This window comes from Gouania willdenowi, chromosome 7 (assembly GCF_900634775.1).
Source record: "Gouania willdenowi chromosome 7, fGouWil2.1, whole genome shotgun sequence".
Classification (NCBI taxonomy): Eukaryota; Metazoa; Chordata; class Actinopteri; order Blenniiformes; family Gobiesocidae; genus Gouania; species Gouania willdenowi.
This window is the reverse complement of record NC_041050.1, coordinates 8,461,830-8,475,798: the sequence shown is the minus strand read 5'-3', so window position 1 is coordinate 8,475,798 and position 13,969 is coordinate 8,461,830. Positions and strand designations below refer to the sequence as shown.

Below are 13,969 nucleotides of genomic sequence, written 5' to 3'. Positions count from 1 at the left end.
CAATTTCAGTGGGGTTTTTTAAACCTGTTTTCACTTCCACGTATAAATGATATATACAGTATAGGCAATAAATGACAGATATTTGTCCTTGCAGGAACTCCATTTCAAATTTTTTTGATTTTTCTTACAGCAATTTTTGTGTAATTTGGGGCAATTTTGTGCAATTTCAGTGATAAATCGCAAGATTTTTGAAAATTTGGGAGTTCAATTAACAATTTGTGTCTGCAGTCATGTTACAGGCACGTGAAAATAGTGAGCCCCGGCAAACACTGGAGTTTCATTGAATTTGTGTATTTAGAGGGGCTTTAGTATAGTTTACACAATAGTTACTGTTTTCTGTCATTTTTGCGGGCCAAATTGGTTCTAAAATGGCCAGATTTGGTCCCCGGCCCTTCGGTTTGACATGTATTGTAAGAGATGACTCTGAGTAAGATATGGCGTATAGAAGAAGAAAGATGTATGTTATCTGTGTCAATAGCACAGCTGAGCTGACTTTGTGTTTCATGACCTGAAATCTTTATAGTTTATTGGGTCAAAGGTTGTTGAGTACAAAGAGGAAATGGCTGCAAATGATAAGAAATGTGTCCAATCCATATATTTTCCTGATAAAGTGGTATATCCGCATGCATTTGTATACATAATTTGTCTGCATAGCTCACAGGGGAAGAACAAAGTCTGCCAAATCCAAGCAGAGGACAGATGGCCTCATCGGTGTGAAATATAACAGAAATCGAGAGTCCTGCAGCATGCAGAGAGGAAATAGAGCATGGGGAGTCGAGGATGAAATACAGGAGATCACAGCAGCTCAACTGTAAGAGATGAGCTTTTGTGTGTCAGTAATGGGAAGTGTTACAGTCTGAATGGACCTGCACCTGCAGCTTGACACAGACACGAGGTCAATACTTCGTTCACTGCTCTATAGACCAAACACATGCACAACATAAACACCACAATTAAAACCTACAAGATCTGGATAACCATTAAGAACAAATTATGAAGCAAATCACACTGAGTTTCAACATTACTGTAAGATGATATTCTTTTTTATAAGTTTTTCTGACACCTCCATCTAACCTCTCACCATCAATCGTCCAAATGTCAGAAACCACATTTTTCCTAAAACAGTATTGCACATTTTTCCATTTTAAAGTTGAAAAAAATGAACCAAAGGTTCAACCAAACAATTTTATAAAACATCTTGGGGCATTTTTAACAAATATGTTGAGGGTCTCCATTTACTGGATGACTCTTAATGTCTGTGGAAACACCAGGGTTTTCTTTTTTATTTATGCTGAATACTATGGTAGTGATATGTGTATTTTCCTCCTTTTTGTGTCTAACTCATGTTTGCGGGTGCAGGTTATATGTATCCATTCTTTTTCAGTTTTCCTTCTCTTGTGCTTAATAACCCTTCTGTCTACTGTGCTATAGTTACCTCAACTTTATACCTTTTCTATTTATTTTTGTAAATCTTTGAATGGCCAAGCTCAGTTTGTCTTAATTTTGTATTATGTTCAATTATTATTTTTTTTTTTCCTTTTTACTTAAAGCTGTTATATTGTTGAATATCCAATCAAACATATCTGTATCTTTCAAAACTCAACACAAAAAAGTTGTGAAAAAAAGGAAGAAATAATGTTTTTAATATTTTCACCGGCTTTTATTTAATTGTTTGTTTATTATTTTTTTAGTCTGTTAGCAGGATTATGTAAAAAATTATTTATGCTAGACACAAGAAACTTTACGCTATGGAAGGGATTTAAATTTTCAAATTTCAATAATTCTTATCTTAGTTCAAATTCAGTGCGATTTATTTATTTATTTATATTTTCTCAAAAAGTGAAGTGCCCATACATTTTGACCTATACTGTATTGTTATTAATGGGGGTGGGCATTTCTTCCAAGACTTTAAAGTGTGAATGATCAAGGTACCACAATCAGGATCAATGATCCAGATAACATCTGGAAAAGAGATGAGAGGAGATTCGGTGCATGGCGGAGGTTTGCGCTCTCTGAGTGCTCTTGTTTCAACACAATTTTCTTCTAGTTGTTGATAATTTCACATTGGATGACTCATTTCATTTATTTGCACAGCGTACAAATACATTAAGTTATAAAAACAGGGATGTTAGTACCAGACTTTAGTTTAAAAGCTAATTTCCATCTGTAGTCATTGGGGAGAGGGTCAAGATGCAATATGTACAGTGCAAGTTATGTACTTTCTACTGGTTAAAAAATGTAATAAAATTACGATCAATATAAAAATCATTTTAATATCACTAATAGATACAATACAACTTCAACTCAGTCATACAAGTCAATCATACAGCAAAAATCAGCTCAGTCTTAACTCATATAAAGGTATTTGACTGCAGTGTCAAATTGAGATCGTTTTGCATTAGGCTGCAGGGTTAATTGTATTTGCCTCCATAGAGGGGTTGTGTGGGCAGGTTTTTTGTTTTGTATTTTACAGGTTTTATCCTCATACAAAGGAGAAATTCCAACCCACTTTGATTTTTAGAGGATGCAAGACCTCTTATGGGATTTCCAAATGTTGCTTCCTGTGTGTTGGTATGAAGATGACCTGTGGGGCTGATCAAACTGCTGCAGGAGCGCTGAAGTCCACTGACCTACATTTCTTCCTGATGAAAAGTCACTCCTGAAACCCTGTGTTTGTCTTTATCCAATGCACCACATTGATATTTAGTATTCTTTTAATGTAGTAAATAACAGCACAGTTGAGTGTCACACTACTTTATTGTTCAGCTGTAGAATTCATTTTTGTAGAGAAGCCATGAATCCAAATATTGTATTTAAATGTTTTTCAAAAATGGACCAGACAAAGAAATACAGAATCCATCACATGCTGTCTGCCTCAAAGCAAAAATAATTTCCATAAATCACGTAAGCTAAGCTTGAGAGCACCTGCATTATGTAAATCAGAGTATGATTAGGGACTATTACTGCAAACACAAGTGCAATCATGTTGGTGAGATGTGTTTTTCTATTACATGCATTAGAATGTGGAACACTGACACAGGAAAGGAGAAACTACTTCATTATTATTAACACATAGTAGGCTACAGTCATTTCAAACCCAACCCTATGCTTAACAGCAAGCTGATTGCACTAATAGAGGGTGTGCTTCACTCCCAGCATGTCTCACCAAGAACAAGTGGAATACTTAATCTTGCAACATCTGACATGAAGGCAAAAAAACAAAACCTTTAAAAGAAAAAACATTTTGACAACTTCAATACTGTCATATTCAAATATCATTGTTATTGGAATGTGGCAGACTGTGAGCTGAGCTGAAAATATGAGAAAAAATGAATCAGAACAGATTGAAGTCCAGGTGTAGTTACACTTGATGTAAAACACCACAAAGGGGAAGTATTATTACAATGACTTATGATGAACTTTCAAAGCTCAATAACCAAAAAGGGCTCTTGCTACTGCTCTCAACCTTCCCAGAGAGGAGAGCCTCTCCAGTGAGGTGGAGGTGAAACTCAATGGCTGAAATCTCTGAAGCGCTACTATTGTCGTAATTTGAAATTTGTACAATATAAAAAAAGTTGAAGTGAAATGAATTGAAATCACTCATTATGAGTAAGTCCACAGTACTGTATAAGGGTGTAAGAAAAGAAAAAAAAAAAGATTCTGCAATATATCGCAATATTTAATTACGCGATTATCATATTGATCCAAAACATGTCGCTATTGATTTTTCTCATCATGTTTTTTAATGAAAAGAAAAACATTTATTTGTGTTGACATATGCATAGCACGTAAATGCACGGTCACGAGGTGTCAGTGAAGCACACCAGACCTTGTTAAACTACCTCACTCCTCAATGCATTTTAGTTTGAAAGTTAAATGCACTTTATTCTCATAAAAAACACTGGGAATTTGAATAGATGTATGTAGTTACTACATCGCAATGTATATTGTATTGTTTAGTATCAAGACATACAAATCGTGAATCGTATCACAGCATCAGATTCATGGCAATGCACACCCCTACTGACTGCCTCAGATAGTAGGCAAGGCATTAAACTAACACCGCACCCGCTCCAGTTCTTAAATCAATTAATTGAAAGCAAATGTGCCTTGACTTTGCACAGAAAAGCAGATTTATTTAACAGAAGATAGTATAGTATTATAATATATATTTAAAGTGGATTGACTTTGATTTTTGAAAATGGTGTTTAGAATTGGTAAATGTTGGATGAGTAGCCTACAGTCATAGAGACAGCAACAATAAGCTCGACTGCTTGAATATTGACATCATAAAAGCCAGATAATCAGCATTCTGTCATTGGCTAAGAAAGGACAGAATTATTGAGTTTTTACACTTTTGGTGTATTCGGCCTGTGCATTAAACTAGTACATTTTCTTGTTTAAATGTTCTACAATGCAACTTTCACAGGTATTATGATTATTACTTTTCTCATACTATAAAGAAAATAACATCATGAATCTTAGATCCAGCTCAGCAACGGTGTTACTGCACTGCCCTCTAAAGTTGAAAAGTATAAAATACATTATAACTAAAAAATTTAAAAAAAAATTTAAAAAAAACTAAACGAACTAGATATTCACTAAAAACATACTTGATATGAATTATCATGTTATTATAGAAACTTTTTTAAATGATTGGTTATTTTTGATGTTTTATTTAAAATATTACCACAAGCAAGTCCTCTGTATCTTTTGATACAGTTATAAACTAAAAAGAGAAACATTTTTTTTTTAAATTAAACTAACCTGTTCAAAATGATTTAATTCATTGCGATGTATATATGTAACTTATGTGTTCCTTCACGCCGTGTTTTAATGAGTCAAATCTGCTGTTCTTCTTCTTGGCCATTTGTAGCGGTAATGCACGCTTAGTGTTGTTGCCAAACGCCAATAAACACCACTGAAGAAGAAAAAGGCGCCGTCCCATTGGTTGTGTGTCTTCCTGTGTGTTTCCCCCTATGGTTTTCCCGCGCTATCTTCCAGCGTCGCAGCACAGTGAACTGTCAGTCTGTGTAAACACACACACACACACACACACACACACACACATATTGCTTTTATACATTCGTCCCAGCATTTTAATCGCGATGCCTTTATCGGATTATGATCCCGCTTCTCTGCCGGACTTACTCCCGCTGTATTACCGACGGCTGTTTCCTTTTTCACAGTATTACCGCTGGTTGAACTATGGTGGAGGTGAGTTACTCACAGAAGATATGGGACTCGATGCTGATCCAAACAACGACTTCAAGTTTCCCCCATTTTCTAGTGTTCATCGAGGAGGGATAAGTGTGTTTTGTGTTTCATTGTGGCGGAATGACAACACACACACACACACGCACACACGCACACACACACACACACACACACACACACACACACGTTCTCAGACCATCTAAAATGGCTTGACTCGCTTAAATATGACTATGAATCCACTGTTGGGTCAAACTGTTAACTTGCTGTATAATGTATTCACTTCCCAACAATAACTTTATGATGTTGTATAACAGTAGTAATAAATATTATACATTTATTTATAGAGCAGGTACATCAAATAGAACATCAATTAGACATATAAATAATTTTAACAATAATGTTGAATACATTTAGAATCAGAATAGTTTATATTGCCAAGTAGAGACTTGGTGGATAGTGTGGGGGAAAAAACCCCAAAACAAACCAGAAACACTATAATAATAATAATAATAATAATCGTACATAATATGGCTAATTTAGGGTTCTTACAATGACAAATAGATTTTTTTTTTGTTTAGCTTTGCTATCAATGTAGGGAGCCAGCCTAATTTCAGCAGGTAAGCTGCTTATCTTAAACTAAACCTTTTAGGTTTCCCATCAGTCAAAGGCCATACACCTCCTTGTTTTATTCCTGCTTACCTTGTTCAGGGGACTCATTACGTTATGTACAAAAATGCATCCTTGTAGGGCTGTGTATGAAAATTTTCATAAGCCAATGTTTGCTATTTTACATCTTCAGATAATACAATACAGTCACTATCACTGCAAAAGTAGAAAAGCAGAAAAACAGTTAAATTTTTCCTCCTATATTTAGGTATTGAGTTGTATATCATGATGATACTGACATGGGATTGTGTTTTTTTACATTCAAAGTGCAGAAGAACTACTTTCAAAATCGAGAGTTCTCCTTCACGCTCAAAGATGACATCTACGTCCGCTACCAGTCGTTCAGCTCTCAGATCGAGTTGGAAAAGGAAATGCAGAAGATGAACCCTTATAAGATTGACATCGGAGCGATCTATAGCCATAGGGTACGACCTCTCGTTGTCTTGCATCGTGCTTCTCAGAATAAAGCCACAGCACACATAGGAATAAACACATAAATGAAACATGACTGTATTTCATCTTCAGCCAAATCAACACAACACTGTGAAGTCTGGGTCCTTCCAGGCTTTGGAAAAGGAGCTCGTGTTTGATATTGATATGACTGATTATGATGATGTTCGAAGCTGCTGCAGGTAAATCAGTTACTTGGTGTAAATCTGTATGATCTTCCTTTGTATCAGTGTGTGAGGTTATGAATGAGTCATATTGCTCCTCCTCTTCAGTGCTGCAGACATCTGCTCAAAGTGCTGGACACTGATGACCATTGCCATACGTATCCTGGATCGAGCTCTCCGAGGTTTGAGTCTCACTGGTTCCAAAAGTCAGATGTTCTTGATGTCATTTCCTCAACCAATGCATGATTTCCGAGTTGTGGTCAATTACATTTTTAAATTACAATTACATCTTCAATTATCCATGTTACGATTACATTGACCGGCATTTTTTTCCAGTTACACTTAAAATTACAATCATTATTTCCACTTGAAACTTCATAAAAATAACGTTGTCAGTTACTAAAGTTCAATTACAATGAATATCAATTACTGAGCCTTTAATAAATAACCCCATAAAACATACAGTAGCCTTCCTCTTCAGTTAGCTTTCTATTAGCATCTCTTATGATAACGAGTCGGTTTGACCCATGTTTTAAATCAGCTAAATACACATTCTCTGTCGTCCAATTTGTTTCGAATCTCTTGGTTACCTTGTTAGGCTTCCTTATCCACGAAAATATTGGTCTTAATAAAAAAAAGTTGTGGGCATTTGAGCCTGTTTTGTATCACTATACCCCTCGATTTCTTTTTATTTAAATAATTAAAAATGATCCTCAAGAGAACTGACAGGTAGTGGAAAAATGTAATATGAAACTACGCATGTGTAAGCCATAGATCTGTAACATGGTTCCTCAGGTTTGCATTTAATTACATTATAATGGACAGTTTTTAAAGCCTTTTCGTACCAATTACTATTGCATAGTCAATTTTCTCAACTCAATTGCAATTCAATTAAGCTAACAACAGCAAATTATATTTTCAATTACAATTAATTATAATTTCTAGTGCAGTGCCTGTAGGAAGTATGTATTGCTATAGAAAAGTGGTAGGTTAAGTAGTCTGTGGGATTTCATGTGGGGGCTTATATTTGAAAATACTGCAGGGGGCACTATAGCACATGTACTCCTGAGACATGTAGTGTACAGTTTCTTTCAATTAGTTGATTGATACTAATCGACTACTGCTAAAACCGTGTATGTTTAAAACGAAAATATGAATGTGTGAAGTACTTTAACAGTGCAGTGTTGGATGCAAGACGTATATTCATTAATCAGACACCATGTAGTTTTTAGACATTCGACAATCAGGCAAAGTTAATCAAAGCCAGCAAAGGCTCATCAGACCTACCTCCACAGTGATGATGTCATCAGTACCAGCTCTCCAGTGATTGACTCTGGTGTGCACTTGACTGGTCAATTTTATGAAATCATTTATTAACGGCATTAACGGTTCAAACAAATCCATCGTTGCACACCCTTAAACCAAGCAGCAGTCATGTTGAAAGTCTCATAGCAGTCTGATCCTGATCCGCAGAGATATCTGAGGAACAGACAGACAGAGATTATGTGCTTTTATAGAGAGATGTCATAATTGCAATTAATTATCAATTATGCGATTACGATTATAATTAACTCCAACCCTGCATCATTTTTGTTTTTTTCCAGAGGACTTTGGTTTCAAGCATCTACTGTGGGTTTATTCTGGCAGAAGAGGAGTCCATTGTTGGGTGTGTGATGAGGCAGCCAGGAAGCTGACCGTAGCAGCTCGCTCAGCCGTCGCTGAATATCTCAGTCTGATCAAGGTAACCAAGGCTTTGGATAGATATTGTGTGTTTTAATGGTTTACAAGCAAAATAGCTCAATTAATGAACATCGTAGAATTCAAATTTGCTTTACACATTATGTAATTTTGTCTTTTTAAAAGGGAGGTGAAGAGACGATGAAGAAAGTTGTGCTGATGGATCCAATTCATCCGTTTATCAGGTATTGGGGTACTTTCACATTTGTATTTGGGTCAACGAGACGCCCAGTATTTCTGTCCAACTGCATCTCATTCCGATAAAAAAGTTTTAAATGGATAAAAAAATTTACTATATCATGCAAATTTCTGTGAGTTTTTTTTAGAGCTTTTCACTTATTGAACAAATTGCCTAGGGACCTGAAAGACATGTCAACTTTATACATATTTAAAAATGCTTTAAAATCATAATTTTACCAATCTTAAATAATGTATGTATGATTTTTTTTTATTTATTTGTTTGTGTAATGAAAATGTCTCTTGATGTCCCTTTTATGTAATGTTCTGTATACTTTTAACTTTCTTTTTTTTTTTCGCTAATGGGATCCAATGAGCAAATGAATACATGAATAAATAAACTATATACTGTATATAGTATAGTATAGTATATATAGTAAATCCTGTATATGTACTGACTTTGAATTGTTTTTTTAAAAACAACAACATTACTTATCTGTATTTTTTTTTGTTTAAAGTGTCAAAATATCATAGTTTTGAAAACATCTTTAAAATGACTCTACATGTATTTAAAATCACCCTAACTTTATTTTCTTCCCTATTTGGGATGATTACCTCCGGTTTTCTTGTCCTGTGTAAAATTTAAGAAGTATTTCTGTTTTGATTTCCATTATAATATTCAGGCAAACTTTGTTCGATGATGCCCATTTTATGAAATATGCAGCAAAAATCATGATACGTCATTGACTCATTTACATTTGCTGACTGTTGACAGTATTGTCACCTTTTTGAGATTGCAATTTCAGCACTATAAGATGATCACTGATCTTCACAGAGCATCATTGGCAGTGGTGAATAAATACTTTCTACGATACGCGCTCCAAGACCAGGACATCCTCGGACAGAAGGAGTCTGTTGAAAAAGTTCTAGCACTCACGCCTGAAGATATCCTTTTTAATAATTCCCATCCATTAATCTTGTTTATTTAAAAGTTTTTATAATATTTTTAAAGGAAAATTTGAGGTTTTTGGTGAAAAGTAAGTGACCTTAACTCATCATTCACATGTAAGAAGAGAGCTTCAGCAGCACTTCCTAAATGAGAAGAAACCAGAGAAACGTTGGGAAATGGTTTTAGACCAAGCCAGCAGAAAACGGGTCAGTAGAACTGTGTCTTTATCCAAATTAAAGCATTCATTCAGTTTTATTTATACTCACAAAAAGTTGATTATTTATTTTCCCTTCAGAGCACAGCTAAAAATGGCAACACTTTGAGAAAGAAATCATGCTGCAATACTGCTATCCTCGACTGGATGTGAACGTCAGTAAAGGCGTCAACCATCTCCTGAAGAGTCCTTTCAGTGTTCATCCCAAAACTGGTGAGGACACATAGATGACATTCTTACAGTCAGTAAATTTGGGATAGTAATACCATGAGGTCATATGTCATCACCCACTAGTGTTGTAGTAGTCAAGACCAAATTTTAAAGGTCTCGTCTCGGACTCGGAAGCATTTTGACTCGGTCTTGTCTCGGACTCGGGCTGCCCGGACTCGGGATTTTCCCTCAAGACCGTTCGAGACCAGCACTAATTCCTGCTATTTCTAAACTTTTTTATAATGTGATAATAACAAGGAGAAGAATGGGATAAAACAATCCTTCATTCATTCTTTAATACACCCCGTATAATGACCGCAACCTTCCTTATTTTGACTGAGTGACGTGTGTGTGACACACTCACACACACAAGCAGGAGAGAGAGGCGGGCGCTAAACATGTCCCCTAACTTGTTGGTAGTGAAATTTGGTTTCACGAACCACAAATACTACATTTGTAAAAGCACAGCAAAGAGGAAACACTCTGCAGTGTGTAGGTGACCAGCCATGTTATTTCTTGGGCAGAAATACTTTTAAATACTTATTGTTCATTCAGCTGACATAAAATCTTGTTTTCAAATATGAATAGAATAATTGTGAATTTATCAGTAGCAGTTTTAATATTTTAGTTAATTTTTTGCAGGCACCTTTTTGTCCGTCAAATGTATTTAAAATAAACTAAAACTAAACAGAAAATGTTTTTAACTGTCAAACTTTGTCATAATTTTATTTATTTATATATTTTTTTTAAATTAAAAAAAAAATGTTTATGGTCTTGGTCTCGGCTTGTCTTGGTCTTGGTCTTGACTCGGTCTCGGCTCCCAGAACTCTTGGTCTTGTCTTGTCTCGGTGCATTCTGGTCTCGGATAGTGTGGTCTTCAACACAACACTATCACCCACATCTCATCAGTGAGCAAAAAGAAAACAAATTACAGCGTAGATCAATTTATCAGAAAGTGATTAGAAAAACACAGCACTTTATTTGACCTCAATGACCCATTAGGTAATAAATCCAGCAAGTTCATTTGTCCTTCTTTTTGAATAACAACAGTACGTTAAGGTTTCATTTATTTAGACAAACTTTTCTGGAAATGTGCTCTGATCTCCTGACATGTTTTGACTGTCAACTGCCAGTCTTCTTCAGAGGAGTCTGCTGATCGCTTTGATGTGTCCTTGACTTCATCGTAATAATTCAGCAAGTTCATTTTGTCTTCTTCTGAATAATTGGTAAAGGTTTCATTTATTCAGACAAAGTTTTCAAAAATTTACTTTTTACTTAAGAATGAAATTTAAAAATGAACTTGCTGGAATAATTAAAAAATCCAAAAATAGTGGAAAAGATGGTGAAATGGGATTTTTAAAAAACCACAGAAATTGGTTAAAAGGTGCAAATTAGATTGGACAAAAATGGGACAGAAAAAATGGTAAAAATGGTTCAAAGTGTCAGTATTGGAACAATTAGTTAAACTGGCAAATATGGGCATAACAAATCGTGAATGTGGTTAAATATGGCAAAAAATATTATGGTTAAAAGAGGTTAAAAAGTGACAACAATAGGTCAACATATGCGACATTAGGTGGGAAAAGTGTTGGAAAAGGGTTATACGCGCCAAAATCTCTTAAAAGTAAAAAAAAAAAAAATGTGGAGAAAAGGCATTGAAATTTTATTTAGAAGTGGCAGAAATTGGAGTAATATAGCAAAAATGCATTAAAAGGAGCAAAAACATGGCAAGAAAAAGTGATGAAAATAGTTTAAAATAGGGGTGAGTTTGGTGTTGTTGCAGAAAAAAATGGGCTCAAATTGGTAAAAAAAATATATTCTTTGTTTATTGAAGACATCTTGCAACCTCAAATGGGCTCCTGACCCTAAGGTTGAGAACTCCTGACTTAAATGACTATAGAAAGTAACTTTCTTTCTGTCTTTAATTATCGTTTTTTCCCTCCGGTCAGGCCGTATCTCTGTCCCCATTGACATTGGAAATTTAGATGCATTTGATCCTTTTGCTGTTCCCACAATCAGGTAAGTCATTTCTGCCTTACACTCCATTCACATTTTCACTTTTTTTTTTTTTTTTTTTTTTTTTTAAAGCTGGAGCATTTTAAAGAGCAGGAATATCAACTAAGTACAGTAACATTCTATTGCTGATGTAACGTCTGTTTGCTGCAGTTTGATCTGTGAAGAGTTTGGATCGGCCGATGGAAGCTGAAGATGAAGAGAACGCAGAGGAGACCAAAGAGAATGATAAAGACGCAGCAGATCGACGAAAGATTCGAGGTGATGAAGTCTGAGGGGAAAAAAAACAGTAGCTGAATTTAGATCTGTTACAACGGATAAGGATTATCTCAGAGTTTAAAAAAAAAAAACTCTGAGATAATCATAAGAACCAAAGAGGACACCATGTATATACAAGTCTGCCTCATATCATCATATCAACAAACATTTCTAATAATAATAATAATAGCCTAATACATTTTATTTAAAAATACCTTTCCAGCAGTCAGTTACTGTAGATAGAGTACACTGTAGAGCACACGCACACTCAAGGCCCGGGGGCCAAATCCGGCCCTTTAAAGCATCCCGTTCGGCCCGCAGTAGAAAGCAAAAAGTCAGAGAAATCATGAATCCTTGTGTAAATTACCAATTATTTCAGTTTGTAGATATCTCCAAAACAATACATAAATCCAATGAACCTAGCAGGCCACACATTTTCCCCACGCTTATATCACAACGGCAGTCATTTTTAATCTGAAAATGTATCCCAAATCCTGCAATTTTCTTCAAATAACCAAACAAAATTTCCCCCAGATTACATGAAAATGTGTCACAAAATCAAATAAATTGAAAGTGAAGAACCTGCAGGAACGTAAATCTGTTACTTATTGCTTGATGTATCAGTGCCATTTATATTTTATCATTTATTTATCCGTGGAAATGCAAAACTAGAGCACAATAATGATCAAATTACTCATTACTTAATATATACTGCTCTGTATTTGGCCCTTCGTTTGACACCCTAATGTACATGTTTAATAAGGAGTGTTGGAGGAAATCAGAATATTTTCAGGAAATCATGTTTATTTTATTTCCCTCCACAGATTACAAAAGAACCAGCCTGGGAAAAGTATGTGAAACTATTTGATCAGTTTCTAGATGGCTTGGCTCGTTCGTGGAAGGAGAGCTTCTCAAAAAGAGTGGTAAACTGATTTTTTTTTTTTTTTTTTTTTTAAATAAAAAATGACCTTTTAATAGGAATGTCCCGATACACAACTTTTTCCCTTTTTTCTTCCACCTATCAGATCTTCAGAAAGAGTTTGAAAATCGACCAACAGTCGGAGAACATTGTTGCTTTTAAACGTGGCATTGGATGATGAATGAAAGCTTCATATGGTTTGAATCGTTGACCTTCCAAGCCTGTCATGCTCCCCATTAAGGACACATTCACCCTTGATATCTGGGAAAATCTCACTTTATTTGTATTTTTTTTCTTCTTTCTTTAATTCCAATTGCTCTTCATTTTCCCAACACCAAGATTTTGATGTTACTGTTTGTATTTTTGGAAAAATAATAAAACATTTTTTGTAAACTTGTTCTTATCCAACGTTCTGTCTATTATTTATGTATAAATGTTTATTTATTTATTTTTTGTTATTGCACCCAGTCACTGGAAATTAGCCCAACCCTAGACAACTATAATGTGTAGAACAACCCCTTAAAAACTGAAAGATAAAAACTAAATTGAAAATGAAGTATATGAAAACTAAAATAAAGAGTATGATTCTTGCTTTGGGTTCAAGTCCCGGACAAGCCCCCACGGCCTATCAGGTCCATGTTTCTGTTTTTTTTCTTTGCTTACCTTTTTTGGGGCACAAGGTGGATATGGATTGATAAGCTATATTTTCAACAGGAATAAAATTAATCAAATTACGACTTTTCTGTCATAATGACTTTTGAAACCCACAATCAAAACCTTATGTCATAAAAATGACTTTTGTATCTGATAAAGACTTATTTCATAATTACAACTTTTTATTCAATATATGACATTTTATTTCATAATTATGTATTACTGTGGTGATTTTTATTTGTTTACTAGTAGAAACAGCCTTCCATAATCAAACATTCATGTTTTTTGTTTTTGTCTTTAATGAGAAACAAGTATTTTAACATTCATATACAAACATCACA

The 13,969-nt window shown here is 34.9% G+C and overlaps 1 protein-coding gene across 1 annotated transcript; it reads left to right on the top strand.

Annotated features, from left to right (window-relative positions):
* Positions 1-4,965: 4,965 nt before the first annotated feature.
* prim1 (DNA primase subunit 1) lies at positions 4,966-13,136 on the top strand. The gene is given in 17 exon segments (XM_028452094.1): positions 4,966-5,217; positions 6,151-6,308; positions 6,409-6,515; positions 6,606-6,679; positions 8,102-8,238; positions 8,361-8,419; positions 9,247-9,356; positions 9,475-9,566; positions 9,656-9,676; positions 9,679-9,787; positions 11,734-11,803; positions 11,951-11,966; positions 11,968-12,058; positions 12,880-12,902; positions 12,904-12,949; positions 12,952-12,978; positions 13,081-13,136. Coding segments are annotated over 17 exon segments (1,305 nt in total). The 5' UTR covers positions 4,966-5,108.
* The last annotated feature ends 833 nt before the right edge of the window (positions 13,137-13,969 follow it).